The 26,743-nt window shown below is 41.8% G+C and overlaps 1 protein-coding gene across 5 annotated transcripts in view; it reads right to left on the bottom strand.

Moving 5' to 3' along the window:
• Nucleotides 1–24,111, bottom strand: part of COP1 (COP1 E3 ubiquitin ligase) — a 252,752-nt gene extending 228,641 nt beyond the window's left edge. For all 5 annotated transcript variants that reach the window (XR_008293057.1, XM_027074264.2, XM_053209222.1 and 2 more), the window contains exon 1: nucleotides 23,565–24,111. Coding sequence is in view for 4 of the 5 variants with exons in the window: in XM_027074264.2 (XP_026930065.1) it covers nucleotides 23,565–23,965 (401 nt within the window). In the remaining variant the exon portion in view is untranslated. The remainder of the gene's footprint in view (nucleotides 1–23,564) is intronic.
• Between the last annotated feature and the right edge of the window lie 2,632 nt (nucleotides 24,112–26,743).

Raw genomic sequence — 26,743 nt, 5'->3', positions numbered from 1 at the left:
GCAACATTCAATAAATAGCAGAATATAAGAAAAGAGATGATGAAACAATCTGTATCAGTGATAGAAACTTGACAAGAGTGGTCCACCCAAACTAAAAACTTCAAGGAATTCCTACTAGAAATAGGTAAAATAAAGGAAGATGAGGACTGACCAACCATTCGTCTTCCCAAGAAAGGGATGCAGTATCACAGGAAACAGAACACAGAAAAGACTCTAACAATAACAAAACACCACTAACTCTTCCCAATTTTGAGGGACAAGAACATATTCAGAGTGGGTTTTGGGCAAAACTGTAAACAATCCATTCAGAAACCCTCCTCTCTGCCAATCTTATAGCAATCAAGGAGTACGAGCTCAAAGCCCTAAACACAATACGGGCATAGCACGGATGTGAACTGGCAGCCAGGCCAGACATTATAGATAACTAAAATTTTATACAACCTCAAAAACGTTACACAGATGCCCCAAAAATGTTTATAGATCCCCCAAACTCTTTATGGACTCCTGACACAGTGGCATCACAAAAAGAGGGAAAAATAACATGGCTTAAAGATCTGCTGGGACTGTTCACGCCTCCCACACCACATAACACAAGTAACTCTTATAAATCAAGACAGAAAATCCAACAGGAAGGGTGTCTGGCTGGTTAAGTCGGTGGAGCTTGTCACTCTTCATCTTGGGGTTGTGACTTTGAGCCCCATGCTGAGTGTGGAGAGTACCTAAAAATAAAATCTTTAGGGGCACTTGGGTGGCTTAGTCAGTTAACTGTCCAACTCTTGGTTTCAGCTCAGGTCATGATCTTGTGGTCTGCGGGTTCAAGCCCCACATGGGGCTCTGCGCTGACAGCTCACACAGAGGCTGGAGCCTAGTTCAGATTCTGTGTCTCCCTCTCTCTCTGCCCCTCCCCTGCTCCTACTCTGTCTGTATCTCTCAAAACTAAATAAACCTTAAAAAAATTTTTTTTAATTAAAAAATTAAATCTTTGGGGGCACCTGGGTGACTCAGCCTGCTGAGGGTCTGACTCTTGATTTAGGCTCAGGTCATGATCCCAGGGTCGTGAGATAGAGCCCCACATCAGGCTCCATGCTGAGCGTGGAGCCTGCTTAAAATTCTCTCTCCCTGTGCCCCTCTCCCCCGCTCGCAAGCTCTCTCTCAAATAGATAAGTAAATAAATAAAATCTTAAAAGAAAAAAATGGGAAAAAATGTGAATTCCTAATTCACAGAATTCACACACTGCCTTTCAAGTACATGAAAAAATGTTCCAACTCAGTAGTAATCAAGAAATGCAAAAAAAAAAAAAGAAGAAGAAGAAGGAGGAGGAGGAGGAGGAGGAGGAGGAGGAGAAAGAAAAAAAGACAAGGGGGGGTGTATCGGGGTGGCTCAGTCAGTTAGGCATCCGACTTTGGCTCAGGTCATACCTGTGGTTCGTGGATTCGAGCCCTGCATCAGGCTCTGTGCTGACAGGTCAGAGCTTGGAGCCTGTTTCAGATTCTGTGTCTCCCTCTCTCTCTGCCCCTCCCCTGCTCACGCTCTGTCTCTCCCTCTCTCAAAAATAAACATTAAAAAAAAAATTTTAAAGGGGGCGTCTGGGTGGCTCAGTTGACTAAGCAGAGTCTGACTCTTGATTTCAGCTCAGGTCATGATCTCAATGATCTCATGGTTTGTGATTTCGAGCCCCACATCAGGCTCTACACTAACAGTGTAGAGCCTGCTTGGGATTCTCTCTCATCCTCTCTCTCTGCTCCTCCCCTGTAATAAATAAATAAATAAATAAATAAATAAATAAATAAATGTGTATGTACGTATGTATATGTATATATACATATACTAAAAAACACAACAAAATAACAATTCATCACCATTAGGTATTAGAACACTGGAATACCAAGTATGTTAGGTAAGACATGAAAAACAAGAATCTTCATGCAGAGATATTCTAGCAAGCAACCTAGACTGAGTATTCATATATTTATGACCAAGCAACCCCACTCCTGAGATTACATGTAAATAGCTAAAGACATGTAAATAGCATGCTATTACATGTAAATAGCAAAGACTTGATTATATGTATGTAATATGTGTATTTAAATGCATATACACGTATGGACGTAGGTACTTACATAAACATATGTGGCTGTGCATATGCTTATGTGTGAGTGCATGTCTGTGTAGAGTCATGCATGAGCATGAGAACACTTGAAACAAGCCACACACTTATGACAGCAGAGAATTAGAAGAAGCCCTAATGCGCATAATAACTACAATGAAGAAGCAAAATGTGCTTGAATATACACTATAAAATTTCATGCAACAGTCAGAAGGAATGAACCAAAGGTACATGGAGGGATGGCTAGATGCTTTGCCAAGTGAAAATAGAAATGAAAAGGAGATCTGTGGCATAATGCAATTTATATAAATGTAAAACATGCAAAAAATATATTTCACAAGGATACATGTATTCAAAGACATACATAAATCACCAAGTCAGGAGAATAAAAAATGAAATGGCGAAAGTAATAAAATCTCTTATTCAATAGATCTAAGAATGTCATCAACAACAAGATGTAACATTATACCACTAAAAAAGAAACAACTCTGCTAATGAATAGTAATTTTATTTACGTTTCTCTAAAACACTCTTCTAGACTTCAGTTTTATCAGATACCACTGTTGTGAAAAAAAAATACACACATACATATAATTAGAATTTTCCTACAAAATTCTCATTCTTCAGAGTCTAACTTTTCTGAATCACTTTTGACTAAGTTACTGATATCCAGGTTTTCCACACAATATTCTCCTGGACTTTGCTGAGGTGACATTTATTAAGAGAATCCTACCAGTACTGGGATCTTAAGTCAGGTTTACATTTAGCCAGCTAACCTACATCTGACTCCAGCTTCAGGAATGTTGCTAAACATGTCTAATTCACCACATCCCAGAACCTCCTCCACCCTTCACTCGCACATACAAATTTTTAGTTCATAGGGAATAAAACAATAATTCACAATTGTCTCAGAGAATTTCTTCCAATCTGCTGAAACCTAGTCAAGTTTTGAGGCAGGCATTTGTTTATATTTACATGTCTACATGAAATGACCACATGAAGCTACATCCAACTGCCACGTAGCAAACGGGAATTTTTTTTTAGTTCTATAATCTATAAAACATAGTCCAATTTTCAGATATGTCAAAGTGTAAAAAAGAAAAAAAAGTTCAATTTAGAATCAAAGAAATGTGACAAAGTAAAACAAAGCAAACAAAACAAAACAAAGCCTTGGATAGGCCAAAGGACAAGGTGAAACACAATGCCCTCACTCCACACTTGAGGTGAAAACTTAACTGTAAGTGGACTTACCCTCTTGCTGTGTACACTTAGAAAACAAGAAGGGGAGGAGGACTGGACACTAGGCAGCACAGTACTGAGATCTCTGAGGCAAGGGGAGTAAATGAAGTGAACCCTATCCCAGACCCAGCTTTTTGCCTTCACCGAAAGCTTCACAAGCCAAAGAAAGGAGAAACCAAACAGCACCGCAATCTCACCAAGTCCAGTAAGGATAAAGGGGAAAGACTTTACAGGGCAAGACACCAAAGAGGAAGCAGACGCAAAGAAAAAGAATTCTAGAAATCTACACAGGGTTCTCAAGTCTGTTGTTGAATACAAGTCCTATGTGCCCAGGGTAAAACTCTACAAGATCAGTTAAAAATGGCCAGGAAATGATAAAACACAGGGTATTTAATAGAAAACCCAGAAGAGTCATTAGCGTGGAAATAAACTGGCTCTAGAAAAATGGCTCCTCATAACCCACCCTCAAAACAATTTTAAATTAATTTATTTATAACAACTGCATGCGAATCTACAATTTTCTCAAAACAAAAACTTTAATTACAAAAAAGTTCTGGTTCTAACTAACCAAACATTCAAATCTTTCAAAGATTAAGTACTAAAAACATATCATTACCAAGATAATCAAAGCAAGGTACAGGGGCGCCTGGGTGGCTCAGTCGGTTAAGCTTCCGACTTTGGCTCAGGTCGTGATCTCGCGGTCCATGAGTTCGAGCCCCGTGTGGAGCTCTGGGCTGACAGCTCAGAGCCTGGAGCCTGTTTCAGATTCTGTGTCTCCCTCTCTCTGACCCTCCCCCGTTCATGCTCTGTCTCTCTCTGTCTCAAAAATAAATAAACGTTAAAAAAAAACTAAAAAAAAAAAGCAAGGTACAATCTAGAGTCATTTAAAAAAATAAAGAGTGGTTACACCTCATCTAAACCAAAGAACCACTTTCATAGTTTGATACCAAATGCCAAACCTTAGCAATTCTTTTCTGTAATTCCATAATTCACAATGTATTTGTACATGTATTATATAATCTAAACCTCACAATTCTATACTAGAATATTACTATATCTTAACTTACCAAGAAAACAGACTCTAGGTCAATCATTTATTTGCCTAAAGTTAAATTTCAGGGCTTCTAACTCTAAGTCCAGTGCACTTGCACTACGCTACAATCTCAGAAGATAAAGGAAACAAACAATACGCGGCACTATGACTATGAAAACTGTCAGCACATAGAAAATCTTAGAAGAAAATTATTTCGAATATACAAAAACTTATGTGGGGCACCTGGGTGGCTCAGTTCGTTGGGCGGCGGACTTTGGCTCAGGTCACGATCTCACGGTTGGTGAGTTAGAGCCCCGCGTCGGGCTCTGTGCTGACAGCTTGGAGCCTAGAGCCTGCTTCAGATTCCGTATCTCTCTCTCTGCCCCTCCCCTGCTCATGCTCTCAATAATGAATAAACGTTAAAAAAAAATTTTTTTTTAAACTTATGTTCATCCTTCAAGGCTAAGACATCCAAGCAAAAGTCAGTAGCCACAGGAATATTTCTTCCTTCCTCTCAAAATGTCCAAAACTTCCAATTGCTCTATCTTCCTCCTTCCCCTTCTACCAGTAGCCATGTAAGCATGCCCAAGCCATCCTCCATTTTCAACTGGCCCCAGAGAATTTCCTTGAAAGACAAGGAAATGAGTGAAAAGGAGAAGAAAATAAATCTCAAATCCTCCTTTCACACCAACACTGGTAACATGAGATCCTCCACACCAACCTTCACAGACAGCCGTTCAGTTCCAGCCTCTGTCCCATCATCACACTCCTTCCTACTTTCACTTGATGCAATAAAATGCCCTAAAAAAGAACTTTAATCTTTTCAAAAGTAGAGATTATATTTATTTGGTATTTCTACCTAAACTATCTCCATTAAGACCTGGGTTTAATGTCTTATGTCACATATTCCATAAACAAAGACAGAGCATGCAACTCTTGATCTCAGAGTTATGAGTTCAAGCCCCGCACTGGGTATAGAGTTCACATACGTATATACATACATACATACATACATAAAAACTTAAAAAAAAAAAAAAAAAAAAGGTAATAGCCCAGTCAGTTAAGCGTCCAACTTGGGCTCAGGTCATGATCTCATGGTCCATGGGTTCGAGCCCTACAGCAGGCTCCACACTGGCAGTGCGGAGCCGGCTTGGGACTTTTTTCTCTCTCTGCACCATCCCCCCCCCACCACTCACTCTCTCTCTCTCTCTCTCTCAAAAATAAAAGGAACGAAGGAGACTCAAAACAGCTTTCTTCTCCTAAATGTCTGTTTATTTATTTTGAGGAGCAGAGATTTTAAAAGGATAAGACCACAATGGGCCAGGAAAGAAAGGACATGATGATTACTAATACCAGTAACAGGTGGGGCACCTGGGTGCTTCAGTCAGTTAGACATTTGACTCTTGATTTTATCTGACTCTTGATTTCAGCTCAGGTCGACGGCTGGGTCAGGTCATGGTTCCTGAATTGAGCCCCGAGCTGACAGTGCAGAGCTGCTTGGGATTCTCTTTCTCCCTCTCTCTCAGCCTTTCCCACACTCACACGTGTGCACTCTCTCTGTGTAAATAAATAAAACTTGAAAAAAAAATACAAGTAACAGGCATGAAAAGATAAAGTGGAGGGGCGCCTGGGTGGCTCAGTTGGTAAGCGTCCGACTTCAGCTCAGGTCATGATCTCACAGTTTGTGAGTTCGAGCCCTGTGTATCGAGCTCTGTGCTGACAGCTCAGAGCCCGGAGCCTGCTTCAGATTCTGTGTCTCCCTCTCTCTCTCCTCCTCCCCAACTCAAACTCTGTCTCTCTCTCAAAAATAAATAAACATTAAAAAAAAAATTAATAAAAAAAATAAAGTGGAGCCAATCTCTGGTATTCACCAGAAATAAACAAATCAATAAAAGTAGCTTGGATCGGGAAATCAAATATGGCCAAGAAGTGTTACTACTGATTCCCCCAGGATGAAAATTACCCAATACACTCTCAATCTTGTCCTGGATGTTATTCTATTCACACATTCCCAGGACTCCTCCTTAAACAGAGCATTAATTCTAACTTTCATCAAAGGCTTAGAATTGGAGAATTTTCATTGGGTTTGTATACATTTAAGATAGGTGGAAGAATTAGGACAATGACTTCATGGGGGAACACCAGGACTAGGCCTCATAGGATCTAGAGGGTTGGATTCAAGGTGGATCTACAGACTTCAGCACAGCAGTACAGATCTTCTCTAGTGCTCTACCATTAATGTGACTAACAGCTTCTATTTGCTGCTATCAAGAATATCAGTTTGCAATATACAGTCCTTCCAACAATACTACATCAAGAACTTTAATCAAAACAGTCCAATTCAGGTGTTTACTTATTTCAAATTCCTAATACAGAAAACATGATTGACCCAAAACATCCTTTCAAGACAATTCCAAGATGATGTAATTGTTATATTTTAGTCACACTTCAGAAGAGGCCAATCACAGACCAATCAACTAAAGAAGATACAAGTTCACACAGAAGAAAAAAAACGTTGCCTACAGAGGAGGGGCTACAGAAACAGAAATCTCTATTGTAAGGAAGTAGGGACAGGAAGGTGTCCCATATCTTACATGGACAACACCCCTAGCCCATTATCCAGGGATAAAAGACATCTCTAAGTTGCATGGAAGAGGAGTCCTTTATATCCTTATGTGGATTTTTTAAAGTAACTTTCTTAAAAAATTGTTTTATTAAGTTTTGTTTTACAAATACAGTACTGAATTTAAATTATAATCTAATTAAATTAGCCTTCTGTTCCTTTTTTTTTTTTAAATGTTTATTTTTGAGAGAGTGTACACGCACACATACTTATGGGGGAAGGGCAGAGAGAGGGAGACAGAGGACTCAAAGCAGGCTCCAAGCTGTCAGCACAGAACCCTTTGCGGGGCTCAAACTCACAAACTGTGAGATCATGACTTGAGCCAAAGTTGGACGCTTAATGGCCTGAGCTCCCAGGCACCCCTAGCCTTCTGCTCTTGAACTTTTGAAAAACCCAAAACTATAAATAACACATACTTGCACAGAAATTGCATTCAACCAAAAGGTGAAAATCTGGACAGGACAATGACTTTTCTCTGAACTTTACTTTGGCTATGAAAAAGTATATTGTTGAGTGACTCAAGTTAATTATTAAAGATCAAAACACAACCTTCAAAAAGTAGTAGCAGAAGAGCCAGTAAGTCCATAAAAAGATGTTCAGTATCACTAGTCAATATGGGAAAATAAATCAAAGCCACAATGAAATACCTGACATGCACTACATTGACTGTAATCAAAAAAATTTTAGGGATGCTTGGGTGGTTCAGTCGTTTAAGCACTTGACTTCAGGTCATGATCTCGCCGTTTGTGGGTTCAAGCCCTGCATCAGGCTCTGTGCTGACAGCTACGAGCCTGGAGTCTACTTCAGGCTCGCTCGTTCTCTCTCTCTCTCTCTCTCTCTTTCTCTCTCTCTCTCTGCTCCCCCCCCCATTCACATTCTGTCTCTCTCTCAAAAATAAACATTAAAAAACATTTGAAAAATAAAATATTACCAAAAAAATGAATATTGTATGTCTAAACAACCCACAGTTCAAGCAAGAAATTACTAAGTATTTTCAACTGAATGAAAATTAAAAGATACCTCTAATGCAAGGATTAGAAAAGGCCAAATCAGTTATCTAACCTTCCATATTCACAAACCAAAAGAAGATGAAATTCAAAACCGAACGAAATAATAAAAATAAAACCAAAAATTAGTAAAATGGAAGATGGACAGGGATGCCTGGGTGGCTCAGTCCACCTCTGGATTTCGGCTCAGGTCATAATCTCATGCTTTTTGAGTTCCAGCCCTGTGTCAGGCTCACTGAAAGTGAGGAGTCTGTTTGGAATTCTCTCTCTCCCTCTCTCTGCCCCTCCCCACCACAGGCGCACACACTCACTCATTACCTAAATAAACTTTAAAAAATAAATTAGAAAATAAAATGGACAAACTATATAGAAAATTAGTAATCCCAAAATGAGTAATTTGAAAAAAATAATAAAATTAATAATCCCCTAAACTGTTCAAGAAAAAAAAAAAAAAAGAAAACACAAATTACCACTAGCAGGAATGAAAGAAGCAGTATCCCCCCCAGGGTAGGGCCCCTGGGTTCAGCTTAGACTCTTGATTTCGTCTCAGGTCATGATGTCATAGCTCGTGGGATCAAGCCCCAAGTCTCATAGGGCTCCACATTGACAGCAGGGAGCCTGCTTGGGATTTTCGCTCCTCCACTGCTCACATGCACTCAAGTGTGCTCACTCTGCCTCGCAAAATAAATAAATAAACTTAAAAGAAAAAAAGGGCACCATCCCTCGAAATCCCATAAACATCAAAATGTAAGAAGAGGGGTGCCTGGGTGGCTCAGTTGGTTAAGTGTCCAACTGTGGCTCAGGACATGATCTCGCCAATCAGAGTTGTAGCCCGACATTAGGCTCTGTGCTGACAGCTCAGAGCCAGGAGCCTGTTTCAGATTCAATGTCTCCCTCCCTCTCTCTCTCTCTCTGCCCCTCCCCCTGCTCATGCCGTCTCTCTCACTCTCTCTCAAAAATAAATAAAAGTTAAAAAATAATAAATAAAAGTGTAAGGAAATATTATGAACTTTACGTTAATAAGTTCAATAACTTGGGTGAAATGGACAAATCCCTTAACAAACTACCAAAGCTCACTTAAGACATAAAGAACAGTTACTGGCACAAAAACAGACACTCAGGTCAATGAACAGAACAGAGAACCCAGAAACGGACCCACAAACATATGGCCAACTAATCTCTGACAAAGCAGGAAAGAATATCCAATGGAATAAAAACAGACTCTTCAGCAAATGGTACTGGGAAAACTGGACAGTGACATGCAGAAGAATGAACCTGGACCATGTTCTTACACCATACACAAAAATAAACTCAAAATGGATAAAAGACCTAAATGTAAGATAGGAAGCCATCAAAATCCTCAAGGAGAAAGCAGGCAAAAACCTCTTTGACCTCAGCCTCAGCAACTTCTTACTCAACACATCTCCGGAGGCAAGGGAAACAAAAGCAAAAATGAACTATTGGGACCCCATCAAAATAAAAACCTTCCGCACAGCAAAGGAAACAATCAGCAAAACTTAAAGGCAATCAACAGAATGGGAGAAGATATTTGCAAATGATATATCAGATAAAGAGTTAGTATCCAAAATCTATAGAAAATTTATCAAACTCAACACCCAAAAAGCAGATAATCCAGTGAAGAAATGGGCAAAAGACATGAATAGATACTTCTCCAAAGAAGACATCCAGATGGCCAACCGACACATGAAAAAATGCTCAACCTCACTCATCATCAGGGAAATACAAATCAAAACCACAATGAGATACCACCTCACACCTGTCAGGATGGCTAACATTAACAACTCAGGCAACAACAGATATCGGTGAGGATGTGGAAAAAGAGGATCTCTTTTGCGCTGCTGGTGAGAATGCAAACTGGTGCAGCCACTCTGGAAAACAGTGCGGAGGTTCCTCAAAAAATTAAAAATATAACTACCCTACGACCTAGCAATTGCACTACTAGGCATTTATCCATGGGATGCAGGTGTGCTGTTTCGAAGGGACACATGCACCCCTAATGTTTATAGCAGCACTATCAACAATAGCCAAACTATGTAAAAAGTCCAAATGTCCATCAATGGATGAATGGATAAAGAAGATGTGGTATAGGGGTGCCTGGGTGGCTCAGTCGGTTGAGCATCCGACTTCGGCTCAGGTCATGATCTCACGGTCTGTGGGTTCGAGCCCCGTGTCAGGCTCTGTGCTGACAACTCAGAGCCTGGAGCCTGCTTCAGATTCTGTGTCTCCCTCTCTCTCTGCCCCTGCCCCGCTCATGCTCTGTCTCTCTGTCAAAAATAAATAAACATTAAAAAAAAAAGAAGTGGTATATATATACGATGGGAGTATTACATGGCAATCAAAAAGAATGAAATCTTGCCATTTGCAACTATGTGGAAGGAACTAGAGGGTATTATGCTAACCGAAATTAGAGAAAAACAAGTATCATATGACTTAACTCATATAAGGACTTTACAACACAAAACAGATGAACATAAAGGAAGGGAAGCAAAAATAATACGAAAACAGGGAGGGGGACAAAACAGAAGCGACTCATAAATATGGAGAACAAACTGAGGGTTGCTGGAGGGGTTGTGGGAGGGGGGATGGGCTAAACGGGTAAGGGGCATTAAGGAATCTACTCCTGAAATCATTGTTGCACTACATGCTAACTAATTTGGATTATGTAAATTTTTTTTTAATTTTAAGAAAAAAAAAGAAAGAACAGACACAGCCCTTTGATCATACATTGGTGAACTATACCAAACACGTAAGGAAGAAACATACCAATTCCATACAAACTCTTTCAGAAAACAGAAGAGATGACATTTAGGGTGGCTAGGTGGCTCAGTAGGTTAAGCATCTGACTCTTAGTTTTGGCTCACATCATGGTTTGTGAGATCAAGCCCCAGAGTCCAGCGCTGTGCTGACATCACGGAACCTGCTTGGGATTCTCTCTCACTTCTCTCTCTCTGCCCCTCCCCTGATTTCTCTATCCCTCTCAAAATAAACATTTAGGAAAAGAGAAAGAAGAGATAACATTTCTCATCTCCTTTAAGAAGGGCTTTACACTGTGTGATGGGCTGAAATCTGTATGTTGAAATCCTAGCCCCCCAGTACCTCCAAATGTGACTGTATTTAGAGACTGAGCATCAAGGAGACAATTAAGGTTAAGTGAAATCATATATTAGGCCCTAATCCAATGAATGATGTCCTTTTAAGAGATCAGAGACGGGGCACCTGAGTGGCTCAGTCAGTTAAGCATCCAACTTCGGCTCTTACGTTCAAGCCCCATGTCAGCTCTGTGCTGACAGTGTAGCGCCTAGAGCCTGCTTCAGATTCTGTGTCTCCCTCTCTCTCTCTGCCCCTCCCCTGCTCACACTCTATCTCTCCGTCTCCAAAATAAATAAGCATTAAAAAAAAAATTAGGGGCACCTGGGTGGCTCAGTCAGTTAAGCATCCGACTTCGGCTCGGGTCATGATCTCACAGTCCGTGGGTTCGAGCCCCGCATCGGGCTCTGTGCTGACAGCTCAGAGCCTGGAGCCTGCTTCGGATTCTGTGTCTCCCTCTCTTCCCCTCCCCTGCTCATGCTCTGTCTCCCTCTGTCTCACAAATAAATAAAAACATTAAAAAAAAATTAAAGGGTGCCTGGGTGGCTCAGTCGGTTAAGGGTCCAATTTCAGCTCAAGTAATGATCTCACATCATGGTTCATGGGTTCAAGCCCCACAGCAGGCTCTGGGCTGACAGCACAGAGCCTATTTGGGATTCTCAATCTCCCTCTGTCTCTGCCCCTCCCCCACTGGCACTTTCTCTCTCTCTCTCAAAATAAATAAATTTTAAAGAATTTAAAAGAATCAAAATCCTAAAAAAGAATTAGAAGAAATTAGAGGGGTGCCTGGGTGCCTCAGTTGCAGTCAGTTGAGCATCTGACTTTTTGGCTCAGGTCACAATCTCATGGTTCATGGTTTTGAGCCCCACATGGTTTTGAGCCCCAGGCTCTGTGCTGGCAGTGCAAACCCTGCTTAGGATTCTCTCTCTCTGCCCCTCCCCTGCTCCCTCTCACTCTCAAAATAAATAAAACTTAAAAAAAAAATTTTTTTTTTAAAGAAAGAAGAAGAGATTAGAATACAAACAACAGAGATCATAAGGTAACCATGTGAAGACAGAGCAAGAAGGTAGCCATCTGGAAGACAAGGTGAGAGGTCTAAGAAGAACCCAAACCTACCAATACCTTGACCTTGGATTCCTAGCCTCAAACTGTATGAAAATAAACGGCTGTTATTTAAGCTACCCAGTCTGTCCATTATGTTACAGCAAACCTAGCAAATAATACCTGGTATCAAAACCAAACCGTGTGTGTGTGTGTGTGTGTGTTTTTACAAGAACACCATAGACCAGTATCACTCATGAAAATTCAAAAAAAAAAAATCCCTTTAAAAAATTAGTAAGTGGGGTATGCAAATTGGGAAAAAAAAGTAACCTGTCTTGATTTGCACGTGACACAATTGTCTTCTCAGAAACCCCATAGGTTCTACCTAAAAAACAACTGTTAAAGGAAGTAAATTTAGCAATCACAAGATACAATGGCAACACACAAAAATAAATTTTATTGGGGTGCCTAGGTGGCTCAGTCAGTTGAGCATCCAACTATTGATTTTTGGCTGAGGATTTCACAGTTCGTGAGATCGAGCTCCATGTCTCGCTCTGCACTGACAGCACAGAGCCCGCTTGGGATTCTCTCTCTCCCTCTCTCTCTGCCCCTCTCATGCTCTCTCTCAAAAATAAATAAAATAGGGGCGCCTGGGTGGCTCGGTCGGTTAAGCGTCCGACTTCGGCTCAGGTCATGATCTCACGGTCCGTGAGTTCGAGCCCCGCGTCGGGCTCTATGCTGACAGCTCAGAGCCTGGAGCCTGTTTCAGATTCTGTGTCTCCCTCTCTCTGTGACCCTCCCCCGTTCATGCTCTGTCTCTCTCTGTCTCAAAAATAAATAAACGTTAAAAAAAAATTTTTTTTAAATAAATAAATAAATAAAATAAATTTTATTTCTATACATTAGCAACAATTAGAAGTTGAAATTAAAATAATATTTACAGCATCATTAAAAACATGAAATACTTAGGGCTAAGTTTAATAAAATATGTTTAAGTTCCAAACACTTAAAACTACAAAATTATAAAACACTACTGAAAAAAATTAAAGACCTAAATAATTGAAGAAATACACGATGTTCATAGTTCAAAGATTCAAAATCATTAAAATGTCATATCTTTCCAAATTGAGTCACAGATTTAAAGTAACCCAAATCATGGGGGCACGTGGTTAGCTTAGTCAGTTGAGAGTCTGACTTGGGCTCAGGTCATGATCTCATGTCTTGTGAGTTCCAGCCCCAGGTCAGGCTCTGTGCTGACAGCTTGGAGCCTGGAGCCTGCTTCAGATTCTGTGTTTCCCTCCTTCTCTGCCCCTTGCCCTCTCTCTCAAAAATAAATAACCATTAAAAAAAAATTAAAGTAACCCAAATTAAAATCCTAGCATGCTTTTTTGATGAAATTGGTAAACTAATCCTAAAATCCAGGTGGAAATGCAAAGGACCTAGATAACCAAAATGAGATACAGGAACAAATTTATACTGTCTGATTTCAAGATTTACTAAAATGATATAGTAATCAAGATGGTGGTATAGGCATAAGGATAAATATATAGATCAATGGAACAAAGACTCCAGAAATAAACTCATACACATGGTTAATTAATTTTAATTTTTTTTGACGTTTTATTTATTTTTGAGACGGGGAGAGACAGAGCATGAACAGGGGAGGGTCAGAGAGAGGGAGACACAGAATCCGAAACAGGCTCCAGGCTCTGAGCTGTCAGCACAGAGCCCGACGCGGGGCTCAAACTCACGGACCAAGAGATCATGACCTGAGCCGAAGTCGGCCACTTAACCGACTGAGCCACCCAGGCGCCCCGGTTAATTAATTTTTAAGAAAGCTTCCAAGAAATTCAATGAACAAAACTGGTCTTTTCAACAAATGGGTGCCATAATAACTGGACACCCACAGTAGAGAGGAAAAATCTTCAACCCTTACCACACACAGTATATAAAAACTAACATGAAATGATTATTTATCTAACCAGGAGAAAACCATAAAGTATCTAGAAGAAATATTTAAGAAAATCTTTGAATTTCACATTAGACAACAATTTTTTGGATGGAACACAAAAGTCATAACCCATAAGAGAAACAAGTGATACACTGGACTTAAAATTTCAAACTTTTGCACTTCGAAGACATCAGTAAAAATATAAACAGGTAAGCAACAGACTGGGAGAAAACATCACAATATGTTGGAATGATGAAAGACAACTCAAGATAAATGAGAAAAGAGAGCAGATTAGAACACGTTATAAAAAATATGCAGGGGTGCCTGGATGGCTCAGTCTGTTGAGCATCCATCTGACTTCAGCTCAGGTCATGATCTAGTGGTTCACGAGTTCAAGCCCCGCATCAGGCTTTGTGCTGACAGTTCAGAGCCTGGAGCTTGCTTTGGATTCTGTGTCTCCCTCTCTCTCTGCCCCTCCCCGACTCGCATTCTTTCTCTCTCTCAAAATAAATAAAAACATTTAAAAATTTTATGAAAGATATGCAAATGAAAATAAGCACATGAAAATATGTTGTGTCATCAGTCATTAAGACAATGCAAATTAGGATAATGAAATACTACCACACACCCACTAGCACAACCAAAATTGTAAAGACTTCGAAAAAACATTGAAAGACCAAATGCCAGCAAGAACATGAACTGGAACTCTTCTACTTTGCCGACAGAAATGAAAATGATACAACCGCTTTTAAAAACAGTTTTGCAGGGGCGCCCGGGTGGCTCAGTCAGTTGAGCATCTGACTTCCACTCAGGTCATAATCTCATGGTTTGTGAGTTCAAGCCCCATGTCGGGCTCACTGCTGTCAGTTGGAGCCCGCTTTGGATCCTCGGTCCCACTCTCTCTGCCCCTCCCCCACTCACTTTCTCTCTCAAAAATAAACATTAAAAAAATTAAAAACAGTTTTGCGGTATATTATAAAGTTAAATATGCACTTGGCCATACAACCCAACAATAATACACTCCTAGATATTTACCCAAGAGATATGAAGGTATGTCCACATGAATACCTGAACATGAATTTTTACAACTTTCTTTACAATTACCAAAAACTAGAAACAAAAAAAATCAAATCTCTTTAAACTGATTATATATACATATCATCTTATATATCCATATAACAGAATACTACTCAGCAATTAAAAGAAAAAATTAGTGACATACTCAACATTAAATCTCAAAAACATTATGCCAAATAAAAAAAGAGTCAGACACAGGGTGCCTGGGTGGCTCAGTTGGTTGAGAATCTCACTTCAGCTCAGGTCATGATCTCACAGTTCCTGAGTTCGAGCCCCACATCAGGCTAGGCTCTCTGGTGTCAGCACAGAGCCCGCTTCAGATCCTCTGTCCCCCTCTCTTTCTGCCCCCTCCCAAAAAAATAAATAAAACATTAAAAAAATAGTCAGACACAAAAGACTGCGTATTGAAAAACTCCCTTAATACAAAATCCTAGGAAAGGCAAAACTATAGTGCTAGAAAAATCACTGGTTGCCAGGTGTTGAAGTGGGGGGAACAGATACGTGCAAAGTGCTGGCACAAGCGAACTTTCCAGTGTAATAAAAATGTTCTAGATCTCGATTAGGGTGGTGATAATACAGACGTATTCACTTATCAAAACTCACTGAACTACACAATTAAAACTAGTGATTTCTACTGTATACAAATTATACCTTAATAAAGCTGATTTTAAACAAAATCTCCAGGGGCGCCTAGATGGCTCAGTCGGTTAAGCATCCAACTTTGGCTCAGGTCACGATCTTGCAGTTCGGTGAGTTTGAGCCCCACACTGGGCTCTCTGCTGACAGCCCAGAGCCTGGAGCCTGCTTCATATTCTGTGTCTCCCCCTCTGCCCCTCCCCCGCTCGCTTTCTCACATTCTATTCTGTCTCTGTCTCTCAAAAATAAATAAGCATTAAAAAAAAAATTTAAACAAAAACCCCCAGCCTCTGAATTAAAGGCAAAGTAATACAGTGGTTAGCTTGAGCTCTGAACCAAAATGTCTGGATATAAATACAGATACCACCACTATTAACTGTATGAACTGCAACAAATTACATAACCTCTCTGTCATTTCCTCATCTACAAAATGGAAATTATGAAAGTATCTGCATCAAACAATTATCATGAAGACTGAATAGGTACTGTTAAACCATTAGAACAGTGCCTTGCAGGGGCACCTGGGTGGTTCTGTCGGTTAAGCATCTGATTTCTGGGCTCAGGTTCAAGCCCAGAGTCAGGCTCTGTGCTGACAGTGGAGCCCGCAGTCCACTTGAAGTTCTGTCTCCCCCTCTCTATGGCCCCCTCTCAAAAATAAATAAACATTAAGAAGAAGAAGAAGAAGAAGAAGAAGAAGAAGAAGAAGAAGAAGAAGAAAGGAAGGAAGGAAGGAAGGAAGGAAAGAAAAGAAAGAGAAAAAGAAAGAAACAGTGCCTTGCAAATAACAACGGCCTATCCTAGAGCATGTATTTTATCAGGAGTATGTATACCAAGCCAATGGTTAGTACATCACATTCACTTTAGGGTGGACTTGGCATTTATTAACTTTGAATTTAAAGTATCTAAAGGAGTCCCAAAAATAGTTATCTGTAATTTTTACTTAACCAACTTTGTCTCAATACCTCCATTAAACCCAAAATGCCGATCTGTGAAGTAACACTGAAGCCACGGAATTCCAGTACAAGAGACTACTTGGGCTTGGGGTCATGTGTTCCAGCTCTGAATTTGGTGAAGAACAGCACCCACCCCAAACCGCACAGATTAGGAAGAGAGAAAGATGGGCTTCCACAGGTTAATACCAGAATTTAAGTGAACAGAAATCAGACCACCTATTATACAACCCTACTCTCTACATAGAAAGAGACAAAAACAGTTCATGAAACTTAATTATGAAAAATGAAAGAACAATTAACTTGTATGAAGAGAAAACAATTTACTCTAGTAAATTAGTTGAGATGGTAGGAACCTATACATCTAGAACGTGGCACATACATGTATGAAGAGAGACGGCAAAGAACAAGTAAAGTGAAGGGCACAGATGGGGAAACACCACATACAAAAACAAGTCAAGAATTTAAGAAGCCTTTTATTTTGTATAATACAAATTTTAACAGGAAAGAGAAGACTAATTCCACTGTTAAACCTTTTCTCCCAAGCTATAGCAGCTTTGAGGAAAAGGACTGCAGGCTAAAGTAAGTATTCAAAACAGAAAGAAAACCCCAGTAACAATATATACATTTAAGGAGAAAAAATGAGCAACAAGGTTTAAGGCTACAGTTACTTTAATCAATAACAATTTTTAGGGGCTCCTGGCTGGTTCAGTAGTTAGAGCATGTGACTCTTGACCTCCGGGTTGTGGATTCCAACCCCACATCAGGTGTCAAGATTACTTACAAAAATAAAATCTTTTAAAAAAAATAAAAAACATTTTTTAGAATATGATCAAATAAGTAATGTTGGTTTATAATCAGAAAAGGCTTTGGGGTGCCTGGGTGGCTCAGTTGATTAAGCATCCAACTCTGCGTTTCATCTCAGGTCATGATTTCATGGTTCCTGGGTTCAAGCCCTGCCCTGGGCTCCATGCTGACAGCTCAGAACCTGCTTAGGATGGTCTCTTTCCCTCCCCAGGGCACCTGCGCACAGGCGCGCGCGCACGCTCTCTCTCTCTCTCTCTAAAATTAACTTAAAAAAGAAAAAGATTTGTAAAAGGAAAAGGTAGCTATTAACACATTTAGTAATGAACTGCATCAGTACTTTCCTTTCAATTTATAGACCAGAATTCAAGTTGATAGTCTTTCATACGCTATTTCATAATCTTCTCTTTCATTTGCTCTACCACTTCATTCACCTAAGTCTTCTGCTGACAATGAGGCAGACAACCCGCCATCTGACAGCCAGAAAAAGCATTATGAACTGCTATGATTTAATATCATTTTCTGCAGAGCACCTTTCACCATCATTGTCACCCAAACGGTACATGCATTATAACGCAAGAGATTCATCAAGCTTCAGTTTTGTAGATTCAAGCAAGTTCTTGCCTGATGTTACTACAATAACAACATAATGAATTCTACAGTTTATTTCAGTAGCTGAATACACTTTAACAGCTCTTGAAAATACATTTAATCCTATTTAGAAGCTCACTAGGCTTTCAATAGGCCACCTAAATTTTTCATTTACTTTTCAGTTGCAAGAGAAATCATACACCATAATTCAGGAACTTTCAAATATTTTTCACCCTGATACCCAGTAAAACATACACTGCACATACACTGTATGTAAGTATGTAACCAAAAGTTCAAAGTTGTCTGTACCATGACAAGTTATATGATTTCTACTTTATTTCACTTATTGACAGCCAGAAAAACACAATAGCAAGAATGATCAATAGGTTTCATCTTTAGCGCTAAATGTGATTAGTAGGTAATGGCTTCCCAGAGTGCTATGTTGAGGACTCCGACATACATGTAAATTCAAAAGACAGGGCACCTGGGTGGCGCAGCCGGTTAAGCATCCGACTTCAGCCAGGTCACGATCTCGCGGTCCGTGAGTTCGAGCCCCGCGTCGGGCTCTGGGCTGATGGCTCAGAGCCTGGAGCCTGTTTCTGATTCTGTGTCTCCCTCTCTCTCTCTGCCCCTCCCCCGTTCATGCTCTGTCTCTCTCTGTCCCAAAAATAAATAAACGTTGAAAAAAAAAATTCAAAAGAATGACGTCCGCCATGGTACTAAGAAGAAGCAACGATGTCAGGATATGAAACTATAATTATATGACTAAAAGTCTCTCTCTCTGCATTAAATCATGAGCTCCTTGAGGACAGTCTATTATTAACAGCATGACACAAGAGAGGCAGTCACATATTTATTAAAGAGTAGATCTATTCAATGTAGATCCTACCTATTTTCTATTAGGCAGGTGATCAGAATTAACCTTCCTACAAGGGGCTTACTATCTACTTGAAAATACTTATTTCTGGGGCGCCTGGGTGGCTCCGTCGGTTAAGCATCCGACTTCCGCCTAGGTCATGATCTCGCCGTTCCTGAGTTCAAGCCTGGTATCAGGCTCTGTACTGACAGCTTCAAGCCTGGGGCCTGTTTCAGATTCTCTCTCTCCCTCTCTCTCTCTCTTTCTGCCCCTACCTCACTCAGTCTCTCGCTCGCTCTCTCTCAAAAATAAACATTAGAAAAATAAATGAAAAAGAAAATATTTATTTCTGCCTCAACTTAGAGAATAACTGAGACTTGCAGAGGTAGAAAAAGGAATTTAGGTAGTTGGAAAAGCTAATGAAGAAGCAACAGTAATGTGATAGAAGAAAGAAGTCATCTTAGATTCATCAATTTAAATGGCTCATGCAAGAAAAATTAGAAAAATCAAAATAACAAAGACTTCCTTTGAATGTTAAAGATTTACCCAACTTCAGCTAAATACCACCCTCTCCTGTACTACAGATTCTCCAATACAATACACTATTAGAATTATCTTCAACTTGGGGCACCTAGGTGGTTCAGTTGGTTAAGTGTCTGACTCTTGATTTCTGCTTAGGTCATGATCTCATGGTTTTTGAGCTTGAGTCCAGCATCAGGCTCTGCATGGTACCAGTGCGGAGCCTGCTTGAAATTCTCTCTCCCTCTCTCTCTGCCCCTACCCCATTTGTGCTCTTTAATCTTACAATAAATAAATAAATAACTTTAAAAAAATTCTCTACAACTTAATCCTTTCAATCCTTTGTATGAAAAAAATATTTACATGAAAACCATAAATTCCTAAAATGTTCATCAATTGTGCAATTAAATGTAAACTTACTTTCAAATATGATAGAAGTCAAGAGAATCCAATGTGTGTTACTGAAAATCAGGCATTTGATTTTAAATCAACTGTTCTCAAAAAAGGGGAAAGATAGGTTATTATCACCTAGATAGCTTTTGCAAATTACACTACCACTCAAGCCTCCAATTCTAGTATGTCCTCTTGGGACGTGGGCAGGAGGAGAGAGTGGTCAGGGATAAACAATATATCTCCTGTGATTATGAAACAGCTGTTTCCCTCCAACCTACCACATTTAAGAACCAGGAGGCTAGGGGTGCCTGGCTGGCTCAATTGGTGGAGTATGCAACTCTTAATCTTGGGATTGTAAATTCAAACCCCGAGCTGGGTGCAGAGATTTCCTTAAAAATAAAATCTTAAAAAAAAAAGGGGGGGGGGGAGTACCATAGGCTAAAAAATACAAATAAAGCACTAAATTGAGAACTGGGAGATCTGAGTTCTCATTTTACCCATAGCTGACCAATCTGAAACAAAATTACTTCTCTGTACCTCAACGGGAATACAATTATATTAGTATTATAGCAAAACTGGAAGTTATCTATAACTTCACAGAATTGTTTTAAGGATAAAATGAAATGTGAAGTATAAACATAGGTTTTAAAATCTGACGAATAGGGAATTATCACCATTATTCAAGCTTTAGCTTCATTTAATTGGAAAAGCATGAAGTAATTTCAGTTGGTTCCGTTTGACCTTGAGGCATATAAGACAAGAACAACCACCCAAAGCCAATTAGAAATGAAAAAGATTCCTTGGCCCCCGCCTAATCCTAATCCCTTTCTTCTACCCCAAAAGGCTGGCCAAACCAAATCTAGCTTGAGAATTAGGAAGATAGATTCCTATTAATGAATTCTTCTGAATATTCAACCTCACCAAAAAAGAAATAATGGACTAATGAGATTCTTAGAAAGTGAAATATTCACAATTTTTTTAAATGTTTCATTTATTTTTAAGACAGAGAGAGACAGAGCATGAGTGGGGATGGGGCAGAGAGAGAGGGAAACACAGACAGAATCTGAAGCAGGTTCCGAGCTGTCAGCACAGAGCCCGACACAGGGCTCGAACTCACAAACCGTAAGATCATGACCTGAGCCAAAATCGGACACTCAACTGACTGAGCCACCCAAGTGCCCCAGAAATATTCACAATTTTTTTTTATTTTTTTTTAACGTTTATTTATTTTTGAGAGAGACAGAGCATGAATGGGGGAGGATCAGAGAGAGGGAGACACAGAATCTGAAACAGGCTCCAGGCTCTGAGCTGTCAGCACAGAGCCTGACGCGGGGCTCGAACTCACGGACCGCGAGATCATGACCTGAGCCAAAGTCGGCCGCTTAACCGACTGAGCCACCCAGGCGCCCCTCACAATTTTTAACTAAAGACTTTCACTGGGTACTTCCAGGTTAGGACTTGGGAAAATAGACTGAAATTGTTAAAAAGTAGGTGACTAACAAAAATTTTAATAATCTTACCTCCCCAAGACCCTGCAAAGAAAAAAATAAAATCAATGCCAGCTGTTTATACTACTCTATGGCTCTCCAACTCCCTACAAAATGGCCAATAGTAAGTACAATGCAACCCATGTGGTGCCTCGCAGACATTGTGTGCCAAATAAGTATCTTGAATGAATGATGGATTCCTTTATTTCTCACATATTGTATGTGAATGCTATATGAATGCTGACATATTTGTTTTCTTTCAGCCTTCTGAAAATTAAAATGCCAATGATGGCTAAAAGGACAAACCTGAAAATGCTCATTTTGCTTCATTAGCTTATACTTCATCATATGGCACTCTCAACTGGATACAAACACCTCTTAGACCCAATCACAAACTGGTTATTTATAAATAACAGTCACAATTACAGCCAAGTTTCAATGAAAAATGAATGAATTCTGAATCCAGAATAATTTAAGAACAAAGCAAAAATACGAATGAAGACATTTCTTCATTCTTCGGGGTGCCTGGGCGGGTCAGTCGGTTAAGCATCCGAATTCGGCCAAGGTCACAATCTCACTGTTCGTGAGTTCAAGCCCATCATCCGGCTCTCTGCTGTCAGCACGGGACCCACTCTGGATCCACTGTCCCCTCTCTCTCTCTGCCCTCCCCCACTTGCACTGAGTCTCTCTCAAAATAAATAAGCAAATTTTTAAAAGAAGAAAGAAAGGGGTGTCTGGGTGGCTCAGTCAGTTAAAAAGCAGACTCTTGGTATCAGCTCAGGGCCTGATCTCACTGTTCATGAGTTCAAGCCCCACACAGGGCTCTGCGCTGACAGCGAGGAGCCTGCTTGGAATTCTCTCTCTCCCTCCCTCCCTCCCTCCCTCCCTCCCTCCCTCTCTCTCTCTCTCTCCCCCCTCCCCTCTCCCCTGTCCCTCCCTTCCTCCCTCTCTCTCTCAGAATAAAATTTTTAAAGAAAATACATTGAAAAAAAAGAAAAAAAAAGAACTACACCTAAGTCTAATCAATGTATTTCCTACAGTTCCAACTTCTAGCCCTATCTTATTTAATGACAACAATTCACATCATCCTCAACCCTGAAGTAAATCAACTTCCCCTACAATGACAGTGCAGGCCAACTTCCCACATCACTAATATACGAAGTCTATCAACAATTTCCTCCAGAGGAAAAGCATAAAATCCTGCCAGTTCTCACTTAGCTAAAAGCAATTCCTTTCTCATAATCCTACCATTTGGATTGGGTTCTGGATACCAAACCCAATGAAAATCCCAAAACGCTTTCAGTAAAACAATCAACTCCATCTCTCGCTTAATAAGGATTACCCATCTATGTCAAGTATCAAAACTGAATGCTACTGTGTGTCATTCAAGATGCCAACTACGATGCCAAAATGTGTAACACCTGGCGTTTCTCAAAACAGAAGTTCCAGTATACTGTACAGTGTTATACAAATCTAATACAGTTACATCTGACACACGGATAATATTTAATAGATGTGATTCCCTTTTTCAAGACATTCAGTGACAAGTGGAATTTTTTGTGAACAGACTTCATGACCACAGTAGCCTTAACTGCAGATTTAAAAGTGGCCTACCCTTTGAAGTGGGAGGATACTCACGCACAGGAGAGATATTTACATGAAATACTACTTCTCCTTAAAACACTCACAACCCATGTCTAGAGCACCATCTACCATACTTTCAATAAGCAAATTTTGACCAACTCCACCATGGGAAGCTTAATCCTCTCCCTTTACGAGTTTAATTCACTCCAACAAGCAAAACGGACCGACAGGGTGTCTAACTCACCAGATAGCCATAAAATCCAAGGCCCAACTTTCTCCTTTTACGCACAACCATTTATTTGACCTTCCTTCTCGCCCCCTCTTATTTATTCCCTCAACTCCCCTCACTTCCTCCCCTCCAGCACCGTCCCCTATACTACCCGTACCCTCCCAGCCCCCGGGACTACCAAGCTTTCTTCCCCCCATCAACCACCAGCCTCAAGGTCTGCAGGCACCGCCAAGGCACCAACCAGACCACCCTCCCACCGGACCCCACCAGCCCAAACAAGAGAAACTCCGCATCCAGCGAAAGGGAGGGCAATGCTCTTCAAACTCACCACACGAAGTCGTTGCTTTTGTCCTCGTAGGAGTTGATGAGCCCGTTGCACAGCGGGGGAAGCAGAGGTCGCTTCCTGCTGCCGCTGCCGAGGCTGGAGCTGCTCCCTCCTACGCCGGCGCTGGGCCTGGCCGCGCAGCTGAGCCGAGACTGGCCGGCGGACACCGCCCCGCCGCCGCTGCCGGACACGGCGGCCGCCACCAGCACAGGCCGCGCCGGGCCCCCGAGGCCGCCCGAGCCCGCGGCCTGGGCCGCCCCGCCGGACGCCGCCGCCGCGGCCGCCGCGGAAGGGGGCGACGGGGAAGAGGACAAGGACGAGGAGGCGGAAGTCACCGAGGAGGCCGCCGAGGAGCCAGGGCTGGTCCCGGCGGAGCCCGACCCGGCCTGGCGGCTCCCAGACATCGTGACTCCCCCCCACCTCCGGCCGGGCGCTCAGAGAAGAGGGACCGCGACCCGCCGCCGCCTCCCTCCGCTCAGCCTCAGTGCATCCTGAGGCCGCGCGCCGCGCCGGGAGGTGGGGCTGAGGAACAATAAAGTTGGCTTTTTCAAGGCTGGCACCCGGCAGCGTCCGACGGGAGGGGGCGGAGGAACCTAAAAGCGGAGGAGAAACCACTACCGCTGTCGAGACCGCCGCCGCCGCCGCCGCCACCACCACCGCGGGCCCCGCAGCAGCCAACCCGGGCGCGCCGAAGGCCGGCCGTGCGCGCACACGAGAGGCGGAAGGGGCGGGAGCGGCGGCGGAGACGACTCCGCGGACCGCTCGGACGCGCGCAGCGCGCTCCCGGCGGCGGTCTAGCAAAGCCGGTCGGGCTCCTCGGCAACTAGTGCAGCTCGTGACGAATGGAGGGCAGGCTGTCCTAAAGGGTGAAAGGACTGCGGAGGGAGGAATGAATGGTAGGGTTGCCAAACGGTTTGGAAGCGAGGGGGAGAGAGAAGTGCGCTCGAAGCTACTGCGCAGGCGCTCTGGTCGCCGACCCTCTTGGTGGCCCGGGGGGTCTCTGCTCCACACTCGGAACGGCGCCGGCGCGGAGTCGCTGCGCCACGCCTGTTGGGGGAGAGCCGCATTCCTGAACCTGAAGAGGGAGCGGTCGCTGTGGCCGTCGCCCGAGAGGCGGGCGGTGTGACCCAGTGGCGAGGGCCCGGCAGGTGCTTCCGAGTCGCGGTTTGAAGGCTCTGTAGACTGGGACGCAAGGAAAAAACCCAGAAGCCCTGAGCTGTTGAAAAGAGCACTGAACTGAGAGTCAAGGAGTCCGGGTTCTGCTGTTAAACTATTTCACAGTATCGTGAGGAATAAAGTAACGTGAAGTCAGTGAACCGTGCTTTGTAAATTGCAAACGTGGTGGCAGATATTACCAATTTTATTCGACAATGCTCTCTTGTATTTTGAAAAATTATTTACCAAATTAAGCATAACAATAATGGGAAAACATATTTAATCTGAACACAGCTCAGTTAAGAACCTCCATTTAATGTGGATCTGATATAATTATCACAAAACAAAGAAACCTGGCAGTTAATAACACGAAAAAATGTGCGATTTCTGGTAGCTTTTTGGAATATCGAAAATTAGTTACAGATTTTCATTTGCTATTTTGAGAACCCCAAGATTCTGAGGCATGCAAATTAGAAACAACTGGGTGATTTCCAGTATCCTTTCCAACTCTGTCATCCTTTGCTTCTTAGAGGGAAAGATCCCAGATATAATTCTGTCCTGTGTATTGAAGACCATAGGGGCTGCTGGGGCCTTTCCCTAGGTACCTTTAACCATGCTGAAGGGACAGAACTAAAGAAGGGCCTAGATGAAAGCCCAGCAACAAGACCTAGCCATTCATCCCAGCAGTGTTCCATCATAAGGCTGTCATCCTCCTCAGCTCTGCCATGGCTGCTTACATCCTGTTCCTAGCTCAGAATAATGATACACGAATGAACTTACCAGATTTCCAAGAACCACCCTCCTTGTATTAACAAATGCATTACCCAACCCCTTGTTTAACTTGGCTTTCCAAACCCAACTGAAGGGTGAAGACTTACTCCTTAGCAAAGATATCTACACCCTAATTTGTGCTCCTAGGATGTTTGTTTGCACTTATAATATTGTATTTTAGCGGTTTATATAGGATTCTTCTCTACTAGATTATCAGCTTCAGCTTTGTATCCCCAGCATGTGACATACTTGGCCCATGGTAGGTACTTATTAAATATTTCTTAGGGTAGCTCAGTTGGTTGAGCATCCAACTAGATTTCGGCTCAAGTCATGATCTCACAGTTGGTGAGATGGACCCCCAACTCCGGGTCTTAACTGACAGAGCCAACACTGCTTGGGATTCTGTTTCTCTCTCTCTCTCTCTCTCTCTCTCTCTCTCTGTCTCTCTCTCTGCCCCTCCCCCACAAGCACGCTCTGTCTCAAAATGTTTATTAACATTTTTAAAAAATATATTTTTTATTTTTTTAATGTTTATTTTTGACAGAGAGACAGAGCATTAGCGGGGGAGGGGCAGAGAGAGAGGGAGACACAGAATCAGGAAGCAGGCTCCAGGCTATGAGCTGTCAGCACAGAGCCCAATACCGGGCTTGAACTCACAGACTGTGGGGGCACCTGGGTGGGTGGCTCAGTCGGTTAAGTGTCCCACTTCAGCTCAGGTCATGATCTCGCCTCCGTGAGTTCGAGCCCCACATCAGGCTCTGGGCCGATGGCTCAGAGCCTGGAGCCTGCTTCCGATTCTGTGTCTCCCTCTCCCTCTGCCCCTCCCCCATTCATGCTCTGTCTCTCTCTGTCTCAAAAATAAATAAACTTAAAAAAAAAAAAAAAGAACTCACAGACTTGAGATCATGACCTGAGCCGAAGTCAGACGCTCAACTGACTGAGCCACCCAGGCGCCCCAAAATATTTCTCGACTAACAAATAAGTAAAGCAGTTGATCTCATTTTTAGTTTAATTATTTGCTTAAAGTGTGCTTTAGTTTTTCCAACTAAATTGTAAGCTCCATTAAAGAAAGGACTGTATTGGTTCTTACGAATGAATGCATAAAAGAAGAATGTAAAGAATCTGATGAATATTTGTTGAATATTTTCTATACATTGGCCTGGACTAGGCAAGGAAGAGATAAAAAGCAGATAAAACATTGTCCCTGCATTCAGGAAGCTTAAGGAAAAATTGAAGAATTAGAAAAATACATAAAA

The sequence above is a fragment of the Acinonyx jubatus genome, chromosome E4, assembly GCF_027475565.1.
Source record: "Acinonyx jubatus isolate Ajub_Pintada_27869175 chromosome E4, VMU_Ajub_asm_v1.0, whole genome shotgun sequence".
NCBI classification, from domain to species: Eukaryota; Metazoa; Chordata; class Mammalia; order Carnivora; family Felidae; genus Acinonyx; species Acinonyx jubatus.
This window is presented reverse-complemented; position numbering and strand designations above follow the sequence as displayed.